Source organism: Stegodyphus dumicola, chromosome 8 (assembly GCF_044657685.1).
Source record: "Stegodyphus dumicola isolate Sdum_Otavi_A_Nest chromosome 8, ASM4465768v1".
Taxonomy (NCBI): Eukaryota; Metazoa; Arthropoda; class Arachnida; order Araneae; family Eresidae; genus Stegodyphus; species Stegodyphus dumicola.
Window position 1 is genome coordinate 47,868,304 of NC_140775.1, and position 24,020 is coordinate 47,892,323.

Genomic DNA, 24,020 nt, shown 5'->3' on the forward strand with positions numbered 1-24,020 from the left:
AAACGTGAAAGATTACTCTTTCTAAAATAAATTAGAAAATATATTATGTGCAAATAGAATATTCGTTGAAAATGAAATAGACTTCAACCTTTGGATATAACGATGGTTTTAGACGAAATTTCTACTTTTGAAAAGAAATTGACGTATAATTAATTCTTCATGAACATTTAAAACTGTTCTCAAAATTCTTTTGATGATTGCATGTGTAGTTCACGGATTTTTTTCTCTCCTAGCATAAACAAAAGCCAATTTTACAAAGAAAAATTCTCGTTAAAGATATACCTTCTTTGCCTGATAGTCCAATGTAATATTTGTTAAAGTTAAATGATTAAACGCAACCAATGTATCTCGGATTTTGATTTTTATATTATAATAACAAAATTATCGAAAAAAGCAGATTTAAATCTCTGTTATTGTTATGTAAAGCTTTATTATTGCTGTAAGTTCATCTCAAAATCTAATTGTATTGAATCTCATTCTAATCACCTAATGGTAATAAATATTATTATTATTATTATTTCATTAAATTAGTCATTAACATTATTTTATTAATGAAAATATGTTATTAAAAATCGCATTCCAGCCTACAGACTTACAAATCTAGTCCGTATTTACTATATTTTGTTAAATTTTGTTCTCGCTTTCTAATTTCTAATACGAAAATACGCGAATATAAATGAAGAGTGAAAACAAAGTTAAAAAATTCACAAATTATTTACGAGATTGATTAGAAATAGTGAGTGAAATGTAAACATTGCATACATTTTGTTCTAAATAAATTGTGCACTGGATATGCATCCAGTACTGCATATTTATTTATGCACTATTTCTTTAGAACTTCATTTAAATGAAACAAAATTATCAACGAAAAGATTGCAAATCTAGCAACCCCTTCACTATGGGACGTAAGCGTCCGACTAACATGTAAATTTTACTTCATCCATGGAGGGGGACTAACGACCTTTCTCATTAGGAAAATGTCAAAGAGGGGGAAAACCTGTTTCAGATCGCGCCGGTCTGAAGGCTATATTATGAGAATTTTGGCCCGGTTTTAGAAGGTTAAATCACACTAATGAGAGTCAGTAAAGAACAACTAATGTCGGCAGTATAGTATTTTCTATGAAATTTTAGTCTATACAATTCGTTACACAAAGTGTAATTAGCTCACTAAAGCTACTTGCAATAACAAATTTTAATCTTAGAAAATATTATATACACTACTGTGAACGTTCATGTCTTGTGAGAATAAATTAATACTATTAGTTTTTCTTATTTTAATTGGATAACTTATAACACAAAATTCTTTTAATATTCACTGAACTATTCCGAAATTAAAAGTTCAAAATCAGAAGTTTCAAAAATAAATTTCTGAATTTTCGATCGAATAGCTTATTTGTCACCCTTTCTATTTCTTCACCTGACACAAATGCCTCACCTTCCCCACCCCCGTCCGGCCCTTCTGAGAAACAAATTTAATGTTTTTGTTTTTTGCAGCTGATTGCGTGCTTTGTTTCAAATATCATATCCTGTAAATTTGCTTCACTTTTAGCATAATATATTTATAATTGCTACCGAAAACATTTTGGTTTGATTTCAGTGTAGAAAAGCGTCCGTAGGGCCTATGTATCTACCTAGAGAAAGGAATGCTTTCGTGGAAGACGTGTTAATCACAATAGACGGATTTATACAATTAAAACGTAGCGTGCCATTTTGATACAAGTTGCAGGAAGTCCAGATAGCAATTGAAAGATCCATCAATCTAAACCCGCAGAGTGTCGTTACTTTAGATCACTAGATTTTTCAAGTTTCTAGTTTCAAAAACATTTTTAAAGGTCGAGTATAAAGAAAATTAATTTAAGATATTCGTTGCTTCCGTACCGGTTCGTAATGCATATAATACACAAAATAGTAATAATATTTTGACAGAATTTATTTTCCTGGAGAAACTATTTACAGATCTCATTAGACAAATCTACTTGTAAAGGTCTTCTCTATACAACAGAGCACAATATCAGTAGTTACAATTAGTAGTTACTCCTTCAAACTACTTAAAATGTTATTATGTAATTATTAAAACTACTTAAATGTTGGTAACAGTTATATATAGGAATTAAGCACAGATAAAGTATCAGGTTAATTAGATAGACAGGAATCACAGGAAAGACTTCTCAAGACGGCTTCGTGTGGCATTCGAATGTTGCCGCCGTATTACTAAATTCAAACGATATTAGCTTAAACTAGCAGAGTTGTTGCTCGGTAGTAAATGTCGTCTTTTCTCAGACATCAAGATGTTTCTCTACCTGTCTGTATCCGCTCTATAAGTCAGGTGTCGCAGACCACTTGCTTCCAAAAGAAATGTCTAGAATGTAGTCAATTCTGGGATCATAGTAGCTGTCTTTCTTCGTGATACTGAGGTCGTACAACTGGCGATAGTCCAACCACAATCGTAATAAACTAGTCTTCTTTCCGACTAGGACACTGGGAGTGACGCAAGAACTCACTGAAACCTCGCTTTTCTGCATTTTCTTTTGTATCTTCTTCCTGTTTAGCAATCGATAGACGTTTTTGCTGTTGTGAGATTATTAGATGACCACGCGTATCGATTTTATGCTGCCCAAACTGAATAAGTTTATTATACCTATATCAGAGGATAAACAACAGGAAACATCTTGAAATTCTTCAACAAAACTCTCTTCAGAAGTGCTGTATTCAGCAAAAATTTGAAACTTAAGGTTTCTAAAGACACAGAGGGAGAGGGACTGTTGGTTCGCTTAAGGGGTCTCATACACCTTAAAATCTCAAAAAAAGTGATTTTTCAAATTTTGGCTCACTTTAAAGCTAATTTTTTTTTCTGCTTATTTTGACACCACTCCCAAGGTCCACTGCAGTAGTTTTTTCCCTATGACCAAATATAAAATATAAGTCAGGCGTCATTTTGTTGATTTAAAGGGGCCATTTTGTTGATTTAAAGGGCTGGCGCAGCTGGCGTCAGCAATGAGGCTGTCTGTTTGGGTTTCAACACGGATATTTTGTAAACATTTTTTGCACAACTTGTTTTATAATTTGTATTTTTGCTTGAGTTTTTTCTAAGCTGTGTGTTGAAATCTAAATCCAGCTTTGGATTAGCGTGAAGCGTGATTGTTTACAAGCTCTTTTGCGATTTATAAATTTCTTTTGACTTTTTTGAAGGTGTTTTTATTATAACATTGCAGTTTTTGTTTAGTATTTTTATCACCTGATAATTATGGAAAATTGTGAGGAAGATGTAAAAAATAAAAGATCTTCTGGTACTCGACCAAAAAAAAGAAAGTTACAGGGAAATCAGCATAATGTTACAATGAATAAGAAGTGTGGTGTCAGTTCTTCGTTTAAAAAATTAAATAGTGACACTGTTTTGCCACCAAGAGATAAACATAATTTTAGAGCCTAATTTTAGTGGTTGTAGACTATTTGATTTGGATATCCTATTTCAATTTATGGAAAATAATTTATGTTGTAAAATTTGTAAATGTAATGTTCATTTAAGTGAACTATTTCATCATGGTTTAAGCTCAAAATTTGAGTTACTATGCTCAAAGTGATCATGTAAAAGAACTTTTAGAAACTCTCATATGTTGGGTGTCCGAAAAAATATATCAGAGCTAAACAGAAGATTTACTTTTGAAATGCGAACTCTTGGTCAAGGGAAAGCTGCTATGCAGAAATTCTGCTGCGTTATGGATCTCCCTCCTGTTATTGCACATCGTTCTTTCAAATTCGTCGTTAAATGTGACTGTAAGTGGAGACGGTACGTGGAAGACTCGAGGACATACGTCTTTGGTTGGAGTCTGTTCCGTAATAGGGTCAGAAAGCAACACAGTAATCGATACAGAAGTACTGTCTTTATATTGCAAAGGTTGCGAGTCATTTCTAGGAAATGGCGTAAGTGAACACAAGGCCTGTTTGGAGAATCATGCTGGTTCTTCAGGAAAAATGGAAATGATTGGAAAGATAAAACTTTTTTCATGTTCCATGGAAAAAAGAGGTGTAAAATATACTTCTTATATTGGTGACGGTGATGCAAAAACTTTTGCAGGTATAACTGACGCCAAACCATATGGTTCATTAAATATAGAAAAAATTGAGTGTGTTGGACATATTCAAAAACGAATGGGAACAAGGCTACGCAAATTAAAACTTGAAAGAAAAAAAGTAAAATTAAATGACGGTAAACCTCTGTCTGGGAAAGGGAGCCTAACAGATAAGTTAATAAATGAAATAACTTCGTATTATGGTAATGCGATTAGAGAATATAATGAGTTCGTTAGTGATATGAGAAAAGCCATTTGGGCAATTCACTAACACAAAATATCGAGTGATGAAAAGCCGATTCATGACTTTTGTCCTACAAATGAAATCACATGGTGCAAATACAATAAATCTAAGCAAAATAAAACTGATTATAAGCATATAAATTCTGTACCAGTCGCTGTAATGGAGGCAATAAAGCCAGTTTTTATAGATTTGTCACAACCTTCGTTATTGAGACGTAAGCTTGGCGGCAAAACACAAAATAATAATGAATCATTTAATTCCTTAATTTGGAAATTTTGTCCAAAGACATATGGTGCTGGTAGTAGGATAGTTCAAATTGCTGGAAATGAAGCAGTAATTGCTTTTAACGAAAGGTCTGTTGGTAGACATTCTGTAATGGATGAGCTACAGCTTTTTAGAAGTAAGTTTTCTATTGAAGGATTTTTACAAATTGATAACAAGAGAATAGATAACGCAGAAAAGAAATGCTTGTCAGAAACAAAACAACAGCGTAAACTTAAAAGGCAGCAAAAAATGTCAGAAGTGCAGGCCTCCATAAAAATGATGGGGATGTTTATTGTGCTGGTGCGTTTTAATTTGTAAATAAAATTTTAGCAGTTTAGCGTACAATTTGAAGTAAGTCGTAAAAGGTTTTTTCACCCATGTTAAATAAAATATATATGATACAGTATAATACATATCATATGCTTAAATGCTTGAGTTTATTTAACTAAACTGGTTATATAAAAATAAATTATTTGTGCAAATATGCTACATGTATTTTAATATACGGCTATCATTCTGTCATGGTAATGTATATAGTAAGGAAAATTTAACGTGTATCATACTAACAAAAGCTTATGCAATTTATTAGGATTTATACTTTTTAAATATATTTTGAAAATAAATATACTATGCACTTTATTATTAGAAAGTTATATACTGAAGTATTGGCATTAAAACTCAAATTTCTTAAAGTACGGTTTTTCGCAGTTGTATACATAGCATTTAAAGTATGCTAAAGTTACCCTGTGGAAGAACTATTAAATGTTTTATATGTTTGATATACAGTAATATATTATAGAAAACTTTAGCTAAGACATTTGGCTATAAGTAAATTCTAATTTGTAAGGAAGTTTTAGTTGTATCATTCTTAGTCGGTATGTTGTACTTCGATGAATGTAGCAGTTTAGCATACAATTTCAAATAAGTCGTAAAAGGTTTTTTCCCACCAATTTTTAAATAATATTGTATAATATGATACATTTCATATGCTTAAATGCTTGAAAGTATTTAACTGAAGTGGTTATGTAAAAAGAAATTATTTATGCAAATATGCTACACCTATTTTAATACACGGCTATCATTCTGTCATGGTATTGTATATAGTATGGTAATTTTAATGTGTTTCATATTGACAAAAGCTTATGCAATTTATTAGGATTTATGCTTTTTAAATATATTATTTTGAAAAGAAATATACTACGCAATTTATTATTAGAAAGTTGAATACTAAAGTATTTGCATCAAAACTCGATATTCTTAAAATACATTTTTTCGCAGTTGTATACATAGCATTTAGAGTATGCTAAAGTTACCCTGTGGAAGAACTATTAAATGATTTATATGTTTGATATACAATAATACATTACAGAGAACTTTACCTGAAACATTTGCCTATAAGTAAGTTCCAATTTGTAAGAAAAATTTTAGTTGTATCATTGATTGCGTAGAAGTTGCAAATCATTTTTAGTTGATATGTTATACTTTGATGAAGGCAGCTTATTTTACATTAATTATGCTTATACCAACTATTGGAAATTGTATAACATTACAGTATCTCTCAGAAAATAAGCTTTTTATATATTTCATAACAAGAAAAGTATTTAAAAAAAATATTTACATTAAAACTTGATTATCTCAAAACATGAATTTTCACTGTTGAGCGCATGATATTTTAAAAACGGTTCTTGGTACACACTTTAAATTTAATGGACTTCTTTATATGAGAATTATCATCTAACTGAACCAAAAATATATTGAATATTTTAATAGTCAAAAATTTTATGCATGGAAATATTAAATTTTTTTTTATTAAAATGCATTGTATAAATTGAGTTCTAAATAAAATGAGAATTTAACATGAATTTCTTAAGATTTTTGGTTCGCAGTAGTCTTTAGATGCTATACAAGCTATATATTAACTATGAAGTTAAAATATATAACAGAATGTTTTAAATTGTGTGCGCAAGGTGGGAGTATTACGTGAACATATAAAAAATTACCTCACAAAGAAGGTTAAATTATAAAAACATTTGTGGAAACACAAACTATTTGCTTACTAATTCACAAAGCAGCTGTGCTATGTAGTCAGCTGTAAAAAACTGGAAGTAATTGCTTTAAAAATAAATAAGCTATCCCAATTCTTACAACAAGATCATGTTCAGAGATTTTGAGGGTTTTAAGGTGTACGAGACCCCTTAAGGTAGTTCAATGGAGAACGTGATGCAACCACTTCGCATTCCGCAATGACTTTCGGTTTGGCACTTACGTTTCAACCGTCACCGGAATGACGGCCTTGATAATTTAACGAAAGCATATATTACTGTTACTCCTTTCGTGCTCTTAACGTTCTTAACATATTTCATAAAGCCTTACTGGAAATTTCTGTTTTCAGCTATAATCCTGGAAGGAAAAGTTCTGTTCATGCTGGTTCTATCATCTCGACTTATTTTGGTTTTTGGGAGTTTTTCGAAAAGCCTTAACTTGTTTTTAATTCCTAATAGGATTACATAACCAGATGCTGAATGCCATTCCATATTTTTAAAGTAAAAAAAAATTAAAACAATATTTCATTAGAAAGACTAATCCGAGCAAGGGTCGGTACTGTTTGCCACATAAGCCATGTGATGGTTGTCAAAAATTCCAAACGGGACATTATCGTATAAGTTTTCATCGATGTCGCTTTTATCACCGAATACTTTCAAGGCAGGGCAACGTTCAGATTCGTTTACCTTCAATCGTTGAGCCAGAACTTTTCGGATGATGGTAAATTACTCCTGTATCGATTGTTATACTAAAGGAACTCTATTTGTATGCCTCATGATTGAAAAGTCCATTATTGCCACCAACCATAACAGAAATCTGAAAGGATTTTATGTGGGACTTCTCAATATCTGGCAATCTCTGGCAAATTCCGCTCAACATCCACGATTTGTTTTCGTGACTTCTTGCTGATTAGCAGCATTATCTTCTGTGTCCTAATGTCTTCTGCAGTTCTTTCGTAAGTGTTCATCACCACTGCAGTTCTAGCATTCTAAGGTCGCTTTCGTCTGACGTCTGTTCCGCCTCAAGGCACTTACTTAAGTAGGTAGACTGTCTGGACGAGCTGTCACTTGTCCACTAGCTTCCGGGTTGGAGTAGTTCCGATTGGGCAATGGTGTGTGCAAGTTTCTGAAAGGACTGCCACGTTCTTCATGGCGTATACTCTAGGCATTTTTTAAATCCGTGAGATCCACTATTCGCAGTTGTTTCGATACCTCAGGTTCCCGTGTGCCACCGAGGAAGTATTTCATGGATTGTACTTCACGTATTTCTGTTGAGCAGTCAAAAAAGGAGAGATGGGAGAGCATTTCGATATCAGTTGAGAGCTTCTGGATTATTTTGGTGAGCTTCTACTATCGAGATATTAACTGCAGCCTTCTGTAGCCTTTTAAACACTTCTTAGTAGAGCTTTAGCGTACCGGTACAGCATCAAAATCTAGCCTCTGGTTTTCTGGAAGAGTGGGACCGATATAGTCTTCTTCTATTCTCAAAGAATTTGCGAAATTTCAGGTTTTTCTTCGGAATCCTACCCATTTCCATTTGGAGCTATACAGAACTGAGCCTTGTACATATGCCGAATGTTTTTTCCATCACACGTGTAATGCATGAGAAATGGGTCGGAAAACATAGGTACCAATTTAAAGGTATCAGAATCGTCTCCAGTAGTCATTATGAATGTGTTCAAGCTGTCAGATTCTTTGGCGACAACAGCAGAAACTCTGTCACCGATTTGTTGTTCGACATCAGAAACTCTTCCTTTGATTTGTAGTTTGACAGCATTAACTCTTTCTTTGATTTGCTGTTTACCAGCAGAAACACGTTCTCCAGTTTCTCTAACTCTCCTTTCGACCATGTTATTTCTGCTTTCAAAATCCTCAAAAATCTTCTACTGTTCTCTTTTATTTTTTCTTGACAGGCTTAAGTATCAATTTTGGATAGATTCCATCTTTCCTTGAACTGATATTATTTCCCCTTCCCCTCTTTTGTTGGACGCATTTATTTCTTCTGTAAAGGATTCAACCTCTCCTTTTATATCTTCCTGGAACGCAGCAAAGACTGTCACAAGCTGCCTCAGATGCTCCTCAATTGTTCTTGTCACTAGCATTCTGTCCTACTTCCAACACCCAAAATTGTTCCTGGCATAAAGGTTCGTAAAGCATGCGGAAGAGCTGGTAGCTTGTTAGAATTTATTTGTCCCGAAAAAACACTAAACAATTCTGGAGTTTTTCGAAAAGTACGAGTAAAAAAATATAATTCCAAAAATATTCGAAATATAAAGGAACACTGCTAGTAGTTATCACTTTAAAGTGCTGAAGATGATGAAGAAAATACGATGAAAAGCGCACGTAAAGAGCGAACTTAAATCTGTCAACACTCCTTACTCTATGCTGAACTGCAAAGTTCAGAACTGAAGTTCATTTTGGTCTTATCTCATTTTCTCACTCTCCATACCAAAAGCCCGAAACTGACAAAACTGTTGGACGTTCAAAATTTTGGAAGAGAAAACAAATGAAGCCACAAGGAAAAATCTACATGGCTTATAATGATTGTCACATTAAAAAAAACTATAAACTGTATTTATAGTGGTACCTCGATATACGAGTGCCCCAACATACGAGTGTTTTGAGACACGAGCTACCGAGCGAGCGATGTTTTTGCTTTGAGACGAGAGCAAGATTTGAGATACGAGGAATCGCACACTACACCGCTGTACACGACCGCAACATGCGCGCGCATGTTGGTGTCGTGTGCAGCGTCCAACAGTTTCTCCCACCTCAGACTAGTCCTCAGTCTGAGTGCTTGTTTCCCTCGTTTTGGAAGCATTTTTGATAAGTTGGGTTCGCGTTTTTTGCTTTTTGTACATTTAGAAAACATTATCATATTTATTATTATAACCATGGGTCCAAAGAAGAAGATGATGTCTATTGAATTAAAGCGTTAAATAATAGAAAACCATGAGCAAGGTGTGCGAGTAATTGACTTGGGGAGGATGTACGGGCGTAACACATCAATGATATTTACTGTGCTTGAACAAAAGGAGTTGATAAAGGGTATAACGCCAACTAAGAGTGTTACAATAATTTTTAAGCTCCGACCTCTCTCCGTCAAGAGATGGAGAAACTACTGATGGTGTGAGTGAGAGAGAAGCAGCTTCAAGGAGGAAACTTAACACAAAGCATCATATGTGAGGAGGCACTATTACGAATTATTTACGAGCGATTTACGGTTATTTTCTAAAGAAGACCCCACACACTTCTACAAACGTGGAATCGGAAGACTCGTTTAAAGCCAGTCGGGGCTGGTTTGACAATTTTAGGGAAAGGACCGGCCTTCACTCCGTCGTCAGGCATGGTGAGGCAGCAAATCCGGATGTGAAGCAGCTGATTTTTACATCAAAATGTTTTCCGAACAGATAGTAGCCAAAGCATACATCCCCCCAGCAAGTCCTCAACTGTGACGAGACAGGGTTTTTCTGGAAAAGGATGCCGAATAGAACTTACATAACGGCAGAGGAAAATATGCCAGGTCACAAACCCATTAAGGATAGATTAAATTTAGCAATTTGCGTCAATGCGAGTGGCGACTGTAAAATCAAGCCTCCGCTAGTATACCATTCGGAAAACCCCAGAGGCTTTAAGTCATATAATATTTTAAAAGAAAACCTGCCAGTTATAATTTTAAGAAGATATGTGGAGGGCAAATCCGAAGGCGTGGGACAGAATGAACTTCTTTGTGGAGTGGATAATTCTGGTGTTCTGTTCTGGTGTTGGCCTCGACAATGCCCCTACTCACCCATCAAATCGAGAAGATGATTTACTCGAAGAGTTCAAGTATATAAAATTTCCCTACCTACCACGCAACACCACTCCTATCCTGCAGCCCATGGATCAGCAGGAGATTTCTAATTTTAAGAATTTGTACACCAAGCACATTTTTCGCCGCTGCTTTGAGGTGACAGAGAACACAAACCTTACCATTCGAGAGTTCTGGAAAAACCACTTTAACATCGTGATGTGCCTAAGAATTATTGTTCAGGCCTGGCTGGGTGTTACAACGTCTGCATGGAAGAAGCTGTGGCCTGAGGCTGTAGCTGAAGGAGAATTCGAAGGATTGGAACCCAAAGTGTCAGTGGTAGAGGAGCTTGTTTCTCTGGGAAAATCCATGAGTCTGGAGGTGGAGGAGAGAGATGTGAACGAACTCGTAGAGGAACAGTCTCAGGAGCTGACAACCGAGGAGTTACACGATCTGCATTTGCAGCAGCATACGGTGGTTCAACGAAAAATTAGTTTTGAAGAGGAGCCAGAGATGGAGGAGGTTATCCCTACAAGAGATATAAAACAGATCTTGAGAATGTGGGATAAAGTTGTAGAGTTCGTGGATAAAAATCACCGCGAAAAAGTTGCAACTAGTCCTAAATCGGAGTTTTTCAACGAAACTTGCCTAACTCGATTACGCAATACCTTGACAGGTAGGAAGAAACAAACCTCCTTGGACAGTTTTTTTAAACGATCTGCGGGTGAAAATGAGCAGATCATGACAAAAAGAGCGAAGACCAGTGACAAAAATTAAGCGCTTCCGTAGGCACTTTTTCTTTTAATTATGTTTTTATAGAATATGTATTTGTTATTTATAAATAAATGTTTCTTCTTGTTTTTGAATAAGAAACTACATTTTTCTTATTCAAAAACACTTAAAAAAACAGCTGAGGTCGTGTTTTGGGAGCTGGAACGGATTAATGGCATTTCGATTACTTTCAATGCGGAAAATTGCTTTGAGATACGAGCAAGGTTACGAAACATATTAAACTCGTTTGTCGAGGTACCACTGTACTTAATTATATAATCGTTAGCAAGCAGATAGTAATAAATAATTTTAAAACTGTGCTGCTATCAATATACAAATTATGTTGACTAGTATAATTAATTTAGAATTATGCGAATACATATAATATAAGATGATGTATGTTACCACAGATACGTGTTAATATAATACATATATAAGTCTGTGCATATATATGAAATCATAATTCTTTTTATACCAGTTAACAGTTAGAATTACTGAACAACCATGAAAGGTTCCCCAAGAATGAAATATGGTGTAACAATGAACACTTAGTTTAGAAATTCGATTCTATTATATATTGTTGTAAAAGTCATTGTAAGAGTGAAAATTCTTCATTCTGCCTTAATGCGAGTTTTTGCGTTTAATGCGTTGTTTGGTGATTTTATGATCCCGAATTATATTGATGTGATATATTAATACTGCATCTGTAGATATACGTTTTTTGAGAAACGAGTCAAAGCGATTGATTTTTTGTAAAAATTTGGATTTATCCTTATTTTATTGACGTGCACCAGCACTGAATTGAGAATGGCTTGTGCTATGCTTCAATGGATGAAGAAGCGTTGTAAGTAATGAATATTATGAACGTTTGAACATATTTAAATGAATAGTATTAAAAGTATATATTTACTTATATCATATACTAATACTTTATGGTAAATTTTTCATTATAAATCTCATCACAGTTTCATTTCTCATTCTATTGCATTTCTATAGCGGTACATAAATTTTGTGGTTTACATATTGTAGATTGCATCAGTTTTGCAGCGCAATTTATTCCTCGGTATGTTACTTGTAGTGTTATTAGAAATTCCATTATTTTTGTATTTTTTCTGCAATTGGTAGTATCTGATTAGGAAATTTATGTTTTATTTCAAGATATATATGAAGTTGGTTATATCAAGTGTTAAATAAACGTTGTTATTCGGGCAATAGCGTTAGCTCTTTCGAGATAGATAAATGCAATTCTTATTTCTTAAATACTCAAGATATAAAGACACACTCGAATAGTAGATTCACTCACTTTACGTTTTTTAAGGGTTATATATATACATTAAAGCGTGTTCAAAACAACCATTGACGAGTAGTCTTGGCGTAATTCGTATTCATACCAAGATTATCCATTTCTCAAGGCAATAATTTTTGTTATTTTTGCTAAACCGTTTACGAAAATATAATTTTCCGAATCCTGAACTCTTATGCATGGAAAGGCAGCTTTTAAGATATTTGTTTTGCAATTTGATGCAAAATTCGTATTTTTAAAACACTGATGTATATGTTCTTTTTTTAAAATTCTGCCAGTATATAACATTATATAACATTCTTGTGTTATCACCATTTATAGTTGTCGCTTGCTGTACAGCCTGCTGAATACATTTTACTTTCTAGGTATCTACAATTACATCGTGTTGTTTCGGTACGAACAGGGGCGAAGTATTCATCACTTAGATACATTTAAAGATAATTAATTAATTTTTTCTGATTTTGATATCTATAATATATAGACAGGATTACTGATAAGAAATTTAAGAAAATAGTAAATGAAGAAGTAAATAGAAGAATTTCTTTCAGGTATTGTGAGATGTCAATAGTCTACGAGCTCTACGTATACAGTGTGTTGCTCAAAGTAAACTTCCTGCATTGTGAAGAGTACTACGTGTATGTCGTGATGCGTTCATGCGAAGCTTGTTTCCTCGTATGAGCTCTGCCTCTTCGAACCGATATTGTCCGTAATCTGCAGCGTCTTGAGTTGTTTATGCAGCTTCTTGAGCTGTTCTGGTATTTCCTGTCGAATCTGACGATGACGCGGACAGTCTTGCATCCTTCGTTTACTTGCGACTTCTTCCCGTCATCGCGCATATTCTTTTGACGTTCCGCTTGCCTAATGGGCCTCCGTTTCGCTTCTGCTTACCTTTCCGGAGCACACAGTGATTCTTGGTTTTCTGAATGTCTTTTGCGTCTGCTACTAATTTCTGATACAGTTTGAGCAAGCGAAGTTTCTTGAGTTGTTGCTTGTCTGCTGGAACTCCTATTCGTTTCTTCTTCAGTTTCTTGAATGCGTAACCTTTCTTGTCACTATGCTTGCCTGCTGAGTTTCTAGTTGTATCTTCATTCATTTTTGAAGCATGCAAGTTTTCTTCTACTTGCCTGCTGAGTCTCCTAGTGCTTTTTACTTCATTTTTTATGTAGCTCGCTGTAACATTTGTGCTGTCTTCTTGCGTTCAGACATTTTAGTAAATTGAAAAAAAAAATTATGTAACTGTAGTAAAGTAACATTGCATCTAAAATATGTTAAATACCTACAGAAGTTTAAACTTCAACTCAGAAAGGTTCTATACAATAAAAGAAACTAATTTTTTATAAATAAAATTAGAATAGCATAAAATGCATAGAAACATTTCATTATGAAGAAAATGTATTCAATCTTTCCAAGCAACCAGCTATTGGTAAATAAATTTTTCTTGCCAAGTCAGGAAACAAAGAACTTTGACACTTGGGGTAATACATTTGAAGTTATGATTTAAATTTATTTTAATATAACAAATTTGCAAAATCTCAATAAAAGAATTAACGTAGCGATAGCATATCGTGTCACGTATCTAAAGGTGAAACATAAAAGTTTCCAAAAGCAGCTATTCATTTAAAATACTGAAATTAACGAAATATTTTTCGACATACAGTGACGTTATATAGAATCACGTGCTTTCTTCAACTCAGAATATAACCGTAAATAATAACAATAAGTTTCGAGTTTGGCAATACTATTTATTTCATATTTTTTTAACTTAAAAATTTCTCTTAAACAATACGATTTGAGAGTGAGAAGAGCCATCATTTTTCTAAATAAAGCAATTTGATCTCCAGCGCTTTCCGAAATTTTAGATAACATCTCTAGTGATAGTCGTAGGAAGATAACAATAGTCGAAAAGTTTTACCAAGAATTTTTGAAATCCGAGGGTACCTCCTTCTAAACTCAAATCTCCCACCCCCCGTTCCGGAGGATATGATGTTACGAAGAAAAAAAAAACAAAGAGGCAAAATCCCACATATATTTAAACTGCTGATTCCTGTTTACAATATTCAATTTCCTTTAAAAACATTAAGCTTCATTTAAATAAAAGGAAAATAAATTCACACATTTTCCCTAGCTTTCAAGCTTTTATTGTATTTTTAAATATTCTTTTTGTCACTGTTGCGCACGTTTTCCGCGGCGTCATTAGGAGCCGTAGGTCGAAAACATATAAGAATCATTGCTGTAAATAATGATCATATAATAAATTGCATACATATGCGATTCTTTTGATTAGAATTTGAGTACAATTCTTTATACATCAGCTACTATGCCCCTTTATGTAACGACAAGAATTATTTTCAATGATTATCCGATGAGAATGATTCTTTACAATGATTATTTGATGACAATGATCATTTGCAAAGAATATTAAAAGCCGATGACTACGATTACTTAAATAGAATATGCATGTCATTCGATGACAACGATTATTTCCAAAGAATCTTCTATCACGTCACTATTGTATATCGCTATACTTCTGGGGTTGGGGGAGGGTTCTGTATTGTACTACGGCCCTGTAATTAAGCGTTTTAAATGACATCAAAAACGTTAGTAAAACTTAGGATCCTTACATACTATCCGCCAGAGTTATTAGTTTGAAACTGAGGTCTAAAACGACCTTGTTGAAAACTTTTAGCTCTAGAATCTAACGCGAGGCCAATCTTTTACAAACATTTCTCTCTAGAAACTAGATATTAAAAAGTCGTTTTTACATTATCATCTCTATGGACAAGTATTTTCATCTGTACTGCATCTATAAACAGGAGTTTCTTAGTTGAAATCTGGTTCCTTATGGAAGGAAAACTAGTTTAATGAAATGTTACACAATCAAATGGCAAGTAACATGAATATTTATATTTCTCCTTTAAAATTCTTATTTCATTCATGACGTTATTTAATTTTCTACCCGTGCTCTCTGACTTGTGTTGTAAAGAAAAACACCAAACACGAGCAGGCGGTAGTGTTGAACACTTGTCTATGTACAAGTGTTCAACACTACCGCCTGCAATCAAAACACTAACGTCTTAAAATTCAACATAACAAAACCTCAGAACACACCTTATATTCATCTCTAAACCCTGAGGTACTATTCTGAAAAGTGGCTAACTCTGAAGTGTAGCGTCAGAGAGCCTAACTACATTCATTCAACCTCTATCACATATTCACAATAATTTGCTCTTTTTACAGTCACACGAATAAGTTAAAATTTTTGGCATTACTCTAATATTTTTACTTTTAACATATCACAATATTTCTTAACTTTTAAGATAACAGTTCACATTGTATATAAGGACATATTAACATGCCGTTAATTTTACGCATTTTAAAACATACATTAGTAGTACATTGTTAACTTCTATTCTTTTCCAAGCAAGTGCCAATTCTTCTGCATTGAAATTCTACATTTCAAAAGTCTTTCAGATTAAAACTTCTTTCTTTCCAGAATCTTTTAAATAAAATTTTATACAATAATTTTTACAATTTTCTTAAGGTACCTTTCTCAAAGATTATCAATGCTTTTTCAATATTCAAGTATTTACACATTCCTATTATACATTAATTTTAGTTTTACTCGCGAGTAATTGAAAAACAATACCAAAATAGGTAACAACTCCTTTCTCGCCTTTTTGGCGATAAAGGTAGGACTCACATGAGGTAAAAATTCTTGAATTCTGCCACTTGCAGTAAGATTGAAAAATTAACTTATGGTTTCAAAGTAACATAAAGTTTTACTTATCTTTGTGATATTCAGACATCCTTTTTTCTGCCCAGTCCTGGAAGGTGGCGAAGACTACGGTCTGGTTGATCTTCCTTCTTGTGCGGGTTCGCCCTTCGGTTCCTTCCTCCATGAGCTTTCTTTTTCTTCCAGTTCGGTCACCCTTGAAGACCTTTTTTTTAGCATCTGCCTGTGGTCTCGGCCGTTTGATGGCAGCTGGTCTTGGCGGAACCGGGACAACTGTCTCTCGTTGTTGCCTGGATCTCGTTGCTGGCTGTTCAAATTTTTCTTGCGTCTTTGCATCTGCAGCTGGTCTTCCTTCATCAATTCGTCGACATTTGCTGCGTAGACTCCTATCCGATGGGTAGATCTTCTGTTTTGGAGCCGTGTTATAGTTGCTGTCATTTCTCCTGGCTTTCTTTGCATTAGTCGTACTTCTCCCTTCTTCATTCTGGGGGTGGTCGTGCCCTCTCTTCTCTGGTCGGTGGAACGACTTCTTTTTCTTGTTACCTTCAGTTTTCCAACGGGGGAACTTTCTTTTCAATTGCTCCTGTCTACTAATGGCTTGCCCTTGGGATTGTCGTTGTTCCACCTCTGGAGCTTGTGCCTGCCGTGCCGGATCCTGCAAAAGATCTTGAAATATTGGCATTTTATTACGATTATAAAATAGTTTTATATGGTCTACGTTTGCGTTGCAGGTTTCACCATTCCTGGCTTTTAACACCACTAAGCCTGAGTTACTTTTTCTATGACATATGGTCCTTCAAATCGTGGATAAAATTTGGCAGTTTTATCTTCTGGTGCTGAAGAAAGTTAATGCTTAATTTTTAACACTTCATCTCCTACTTTATAAGTTACTCCCCGTCGTTTCATATCATAATAAAGCTTCTGTTTTCTCTGTGCTACTTCAGTGTTCTTTTTTGTTTCTTTAATTTATTTTTCTATATTGCCCATTTTAAATTCTGGGGCTCTTTGTTGAACATAAAATAATTTATCTAACGCGTTATAATCTTTCTACCTAAAAATAACTCAGCAGGAGTTTTGCCCGTCGTATCATGTTTTGCGGTCCTAAGGGCGAAACCTAATTCATTGACATAGTTAACCCAGCTTTTATGAAAATTTTTAACATAGCTACGGACAATTTTCATTATATTTCTTTTGACCCGTTCCGCTATATTTGATTGCGGCCGATACGGGACCATTTTTAAATGACGTATGCCCAGTTTTTGGCACATGTCTTCAAATATATTACTTACAAATTGAGGACCATTATCCGATATTACTTTTAGGGGCGCCCCATATTTTAAAATATATTTATTTAAAATAGAATCAGTAACTAATTTCGCGGAGGCTCGTTTTAAGGGAACAATTTCGATCCACTTACTAAAATGATCAACCATAACAAGGAAATAGCGACTTTTATTTAACTGACTTTTTGGGAAAGGGCCCAATAAATGGATGCCAATTATTTCATTTGGAAACTCCGATTTAATACTATTTAGAAACCCGGCCGGGCGGAAATTAATATAATTAACTGCTTGACATGTTGGGCAGGACTGGACATACGCCCTGGTTAAATTTTGCAGCTCAGGAAAATAAACTGCTTCGCGTACGCGTTGGATGGTTTTTCGAATACCAGCATGAGAAGCTAAAGGAGAGTCGTGTAACTCCTGCAGTATATTTAATCTAAGACTAGCTGGGATAACAGGTCGAAATTCGTTGTTGGAATTCGTAGTTTTTGTATAAAATAATAGACCATCTATTAGTTCGTAATGGGCCGCCCTATTTCTTATCGCTACAATATATTGGTGGCTAAAATTTTCAGGATCCTTTAAATAATCATAAATATTTTTAAATTCAGGATCCTTACTCAGTTCGGTTATCACAGTTTCTCGGGAATGTAACTTACATGCTGTGAGCATTGCCACCTTTACAGTATTACCTTCTTCATCTATTTTTATTCTGGATAGGGCATCTGCTACGATATTTTCCTTTCCGGGGCGTGTGCTTAATTACCAGATTATACTCTTGTAACTTTATTGCCCATTTTATTAACCTTGGGGATAAGTTTTTCCCTGAGTACAATCTAGTTCCCGCCGCATGATCAGAATACACTGTTATTGGACCTTTCCAAAATAGACTCGGAACTTTTGCACTGCTAACAGAGCTGCAAGTGCCTCTCTCTCAGTCGCGGAATAATTTCTTTGTGTTTGATTTAAAGTTCTACTAAAAAATGCCACGGGCTGCTGATTTTGCGAAAGTACCGCTCGTAGCGCATAATCCGAAGCATCCACTGAAATTTCTAAATTCTCATCGTTTTCAGGAAATTTCAAAACAGGGGCTTGCGTTAATGCTTGCTTTAATTTTTCGAAAGCACTATTGGCTTCGGCCGTCCACGAGAATCTTGCATTTTTCCTTTTTAATTTTAACAATGGTTCAACAATAGCTGCAAAATCTTTTATAAAACTCTAACTTCAATCTTTGCAAGAGCCAAATTTTTCACAATAACTGTATTTAACTTGAAGAAAGAAGGCTTTTCTTGGCCTTCGGATTACCGCACCCTCCCGTCAGCAGAAATCCGTTTTAGTTTAATTTTCTTTCTTCCTTTCCATGCCTTCCTTGTTTTTCCGCTGGCCTTCAGACTTTTTTTCTGGCTTACTATTGAACTGTCGACGTTCGCCGGTTGTTTTTGGATACTCAGGTTTCCTTGCCCTCTGATTCGTTTTGCTTCCGTAGCCGTGTTCTTGCCTTTGCTGTGGTCTTGGCGCACCAAATTGGCTTCGTTGCTCATACTGGCGTCTTCATTCGATGTCCGCCGTTCTTCTACTTTCAAACTGGATTGTTAGTTCAAATAACTTTTCCAGTGTAGTCGGATTCCTTAATTAAATAAAGTCTTGTACTTGGGGAACTAAACTCGGCAAAATCACTTGGATTATCTCAGGATGCGGACGGTTTCCATACAAGAGTTTAAAGACGTGAATGTTTCTTAAAATAAAGGTGGAAAGATTTTCGATTCGTTGCTGGTATATGCTGAAGAGTTCCGTTTCTAAACTTGCACGATCTCTTACGACAGGGAAGGCTTTTACTAAGGCAGTCTTAAAATTTTCGTAAGTATAGGTGGGACTTCCCGCTTGACCCAAGAGGCTTCTGCCTATACATTTGAACCAATTAAGCGCTTGGCCCCTCAAAGCGCTGATAGCTAAGGTGACTTTACGGAACTCATGGACTGGATACAGCATGAAGTGGTCATCCAATTTTTCCAAAAAACTGGTTACCGGTGAGTTTCCATTAAATGTTGGTTCTGGTTTCATCGATGCGCTCATGGTCTGTACGATGTACCCAAATCCTTCCAGGGCGGCAGCTGGCATTTCTGGATTCTGAGCCGCTTCTGCAGGCACCACAGGTTCTTCTTGAAACTCGGCCATGGTTATTCTTCTTCGTCGGGCGCCACTATCAGGACTTGTATTCCTCTTTACTTGCTTTGGAAACATGAACTATCCTGACTCGGAACAGGGAGCTTACTCAAGCTATGTTTACTAAATTACGTGATTCAAATCTTATTTATTGCAACAACTTAAACTGTTATGACACTTTCAATTGCACAAGAGGCCCTTGCTTTTACAACTGCATTTATTTGCGGAACACTTCCTTTTGCAATAACAGTGTGTACATATACTCCTCTCTTTTCAATCTACACCAGAGCATATCTGTGATTGTCGACATACACCGGTGAGGGTCCGAATGTAGAAGAATGTAATGCAATATTCGATCTTTCACCGACGTATTTGGTGAATGTTAACATTCTCCGGTGAAAGTCGACATTCTTTAATTTCGGTCTTTCAAGGTAACATATTTTTATATGATTATATACATATATATATATATATATATATATATATAACACTTTCAATTGCGCAATAGGCCCTTGCATTTACAATTGCATTTATTTGTGGAACACTTCCTTTTGCAATAACAGTGTGTACATATACTCTTCTGTTTTCAATCTACCGAAAATCGACATTCTCCAATTTCGGTCTTTCACAGTAACATATGTTTATACGATTATATATATATATATATAATATATAACACTTTCAATTGCACAAGAATCCCTTGCTTTTACAACTGCATTTATTTGTGGAACATTTCCTTTTGCAATAACAGTGTGTACATATACTCCGCTCTTTTCAAGCATATCTGTGATTATCGACATACACCGGTGAGGGTCCGAATGTAGAAGAATGTAATGCAATATTTGATCTTTCACCGACGTATTTGGTGAATGTTGATATTCTCCCGTGAATGTCGATATTCTCCAATTTCGGTCTTTCACGGTAACATATGTTTACAAGATTATATATATATATATATTGTTTATATATATATATATATATATATATATCGTTTATTGCAATGCATTGTCGGAAACGCTTTCCTGGCCCATAGTGACGAGAGACAACACAAGAAAAATAGGGTACGAACATTGTAAAGATATTTGTTTATTTTCCTTAGCGCAGCGGAAACCAAGAAATAAGAACAAAAGCAGGGGATCGCCATCAAAGAAAGTATTCGAAAGTTCCTTCGGAACGTATCTTAAACATGGGTATGGTAGGGATAGTCCAGTGCATTGTTCAGCAAGATCACGAGACCTAACTTGCATTATCAGTTCGTCTCGGGGTACTTCAACACATAAGTGCACGAAACCCCAGTTAGAAGTCCAACAGGAACTCGTGGCACATATTGTGGCAGGTGCTGGGAAAGTCCTGGGGATGCACGGTATTTTCCAGAACATCTCATGTTCGATGTGCGAGAGATGGAATACCTTTAACAGGGTGCAGGTCGTAATTTCGAACACCTGTTTTGAGGTCCATAAGTGTCTAATTTTGTTCCTACTTTTTAATTTATCTTGTGCTAAGCGTAACTGGTGTCCGATCTTTCTTGTGTTTTGTGTTGTTTGCACTGGCCAGGAAAGTGTTTTCGGCCATGTTTTGCCATTTAATTTTTCGTCATCGTCGTCTCTCTCATATATGTGTATAATTACTTATGACTCAAGTGTTGCTACTATATGATGACATTTACAAACACGGTGTTTAAAATGCTACACATTCCCATCCGAAAATATCTTTTTCTTTTCCTCTTGCCCTTCAAATAAGATATATGTGTCCTTCATTGCAAAATTACCTGGAACTTTAATTTTTCTTTTTTCGAGGACAATGGAGAACATATTTCAGTATAGGCAGCTGCCAATATTCAAACATCAAATTGTAAAAGCCATTAAAGTGTGGCCGAAATGATCAGAAGGGCTAAATTCGCATAAGGATTTAGGAAATACATTTTGAAAGATTTTGTAAATTTTCCTTCAATAAATTTAATGCAACAGGCAAAAGAAATTACAGGGAACAATAAATATAGGAGAAAACAGGTATATCTCTTCCTAATTTACTTTGATTTGATTGATTTCTTTCTTTCTTCCTGTATAAATAAATAAACTTTAAGAATGCAACTGAAGAATGAGAATAAAAGTTTCAATTGAAAACAAATGGTGGCAAAAATCCTAGTGCGGCTCTGCTGGACTACGAAAAAGACCAGTAATATGATCCGAATTTGGAATAACGAGAGAAAATTTGAAATCTGTGCAGCCAGCGATGCAAAGAGACTCGTTAAAATACAGGTTTTGCTGATTCAGAAAGAACGTTACGTGTATATCTTCTAAAATGCTTTTTCCATCCTTTGTTTGTAGTTGTTTCCCTTTTCATTTCAGTTTCCTTTTTTCCTCCTATTTTGCAATTTTCGTCATTGTTTCCCTCTGTTTTTAAGCCACCTGTTTATTATTTCTGTTATTTTTATTGCAACTTATGTAAAAATTAAGTAAGGAAAAGTAAGGCACTGAAACTTTGCAAATTATTACGCTCTACGTGAGATTCATGGAGACCGCTTATTGCATACAAATAACGCAAAGTACTTTAACTTATCTGCTTGGCTTTAGGTCAGAACAACGAAAACAACAAATTCACCGTTTGTAGAAAACAATTCTGCCAGGCAATAATTTACGGGGAGTTTTTTCCCTATGAAACTGAGCCAAAAGTGTTATATAGTATCTAAATATGGAAGTGTTGTACATGTTAAACGTGATCGTCATTGCATTACTTTCACTATTTTACTAGTGAAATAAAGATATACCGATTTTTTTGTAGATTGGAAAATCCTCCTTGTGATCATGAAAAGGAGCAAAAACTGGAAAACGAGAAAGAACTGGAAAACGAGAAGGAACTGGAAAAGAAGCGAGAACCGGAAAAGATGCAAAAACTGGAAAAGAATCAAAAACTGAATAAAAAGGAAGAACAGGAAAAGAAGGAGAAACTGGAAAAGAAGCAAGAACTCAAAAACAAGAGAAAACTGGAATTGACACAAAAACTAGAAAAGAAGCAAGAACTGAAAAAGAAACAAAAGCTGGAAAAGATACAAAAACTAGAAAAGAAGCAAGAGCAGGAAAAGATACAAGAATTAGAACAGAAGCAAGAACTGAAAAAGAAGCAAAAATTGGAAAAGAAGCAAGAACTGAAAATGAAACAAGAGCAGAAAAAGAAGCAAAAACTGGAAAAGAAGGAAGAACTGAAAAACAAACAAAAACTGGAAAAGCAACAGAAACTAGAAAAGAAGAAAGAACTGGAAAAGAAGCAATTACTGGAATGGATTCAAAAACTAGAAAAGAAAGAAGAACTGAAAAAGAAGAAAATACGGGAAGGAATACAAAAACTAGAAAAGAAAGAAGAACTGAAAATGGAGAAACATATTGAAGAGATGCTAAAACAAGCACACAAAAATGAACTGGAAAGGCAAAAGTTGAGGGAAAAATTGCAGAAACCAAAAAAGAGAGACCTGAAAATGAAGAAGGAACTGGAAAAAATGCAAAAAGTGGAAAAGAAGCAAGAGCCGGAAAAGATGCCAGAAATGGAAAATATAGAGGAGTCTGAAAAGACGCAATACCTGGAAAAGAAGCAAAAAACGGAAAAGATTCCAAATCTGAAAGACAAGCTGGAACCGGAAAAGAACTGTCAAACCCGAAAAGGAAACCGGTTGAACTGCGAAAAGAGCCAGAACTGGATACCGACTGTAGAACGATTGATTTAATGACCAAACGAAGCAAGACCCGGAAAAGAAAAATAGAACAAATAAATCATATACCTGCTTCATTTTACCAAAATTTATTATCAACAACATTTTTATTATCAAGAACTTTATGGTATTCTTAGTATATGGACGGCATTTGATAATATTTTGCTCGGTAAGTGTAACTACTGATATATTATTAGCTAGTAATTAGTCATGCTAACTTAAAGATACCAGTATTATTTTAGCACCAACTAAGTACACTCTTTCGTAGTTCAGATCTATGTTTTCAGTGCCTTTCATGGCTGCGAGGTCTTCCGGTTTTACCTGGAAAGTCACAGTTTATTGACTTTTTTAACACATAGCTTTACACATGACAATATTTTTCAACAATAAATTTAAGTTGTGCTACTGGCTTTAAATTGTGCAAATAAATATTGCACGGCATATCTTTCATAATTGAACTCATGAAATTAATTTATATAAATTTCATTTTAAAATTTGTTTGACCCTGAGCTGTCTTATCCAACTGCAGATATTCATAGAACTTTATATCAAGGTTCAAAGAAACGTTCAAAAAGGAATGTTTATCCACTTTTAATTATGTGTTAATCAGCATGATTTGCATTACTAAGATTGTAATTCTAAACAAATTAAAAG

The 24,020-nt window shown here is 34.8% G+C and overlaps 1 protein-coding gene across 1 annotated transcript in view; it reads left to right on the forward strand.

Annotated features, from left to right (window-relative positions):
• LOC146995809 (uncharacterized) overlaps positions 1–23,381 on the forward strand; it is a 71,248-nt gene extending 47,867 nt beyond the window's left edge. The window contains exon 2 of the mRNA XM_085822987.1: positions 22,445–23,381. Coding sequence (XP_085679113.1) covers positions 22,548–23,381 — 834 coding nt within the window. The 5' untranslated portion in view covers positions 22,445–22,547. The remainder of the gene's footprint in view (positions 1–22,444) is intronic.
• The last annotated feature ends 639 nt before the right edge of the window (positions 23,382–24,020 follow it).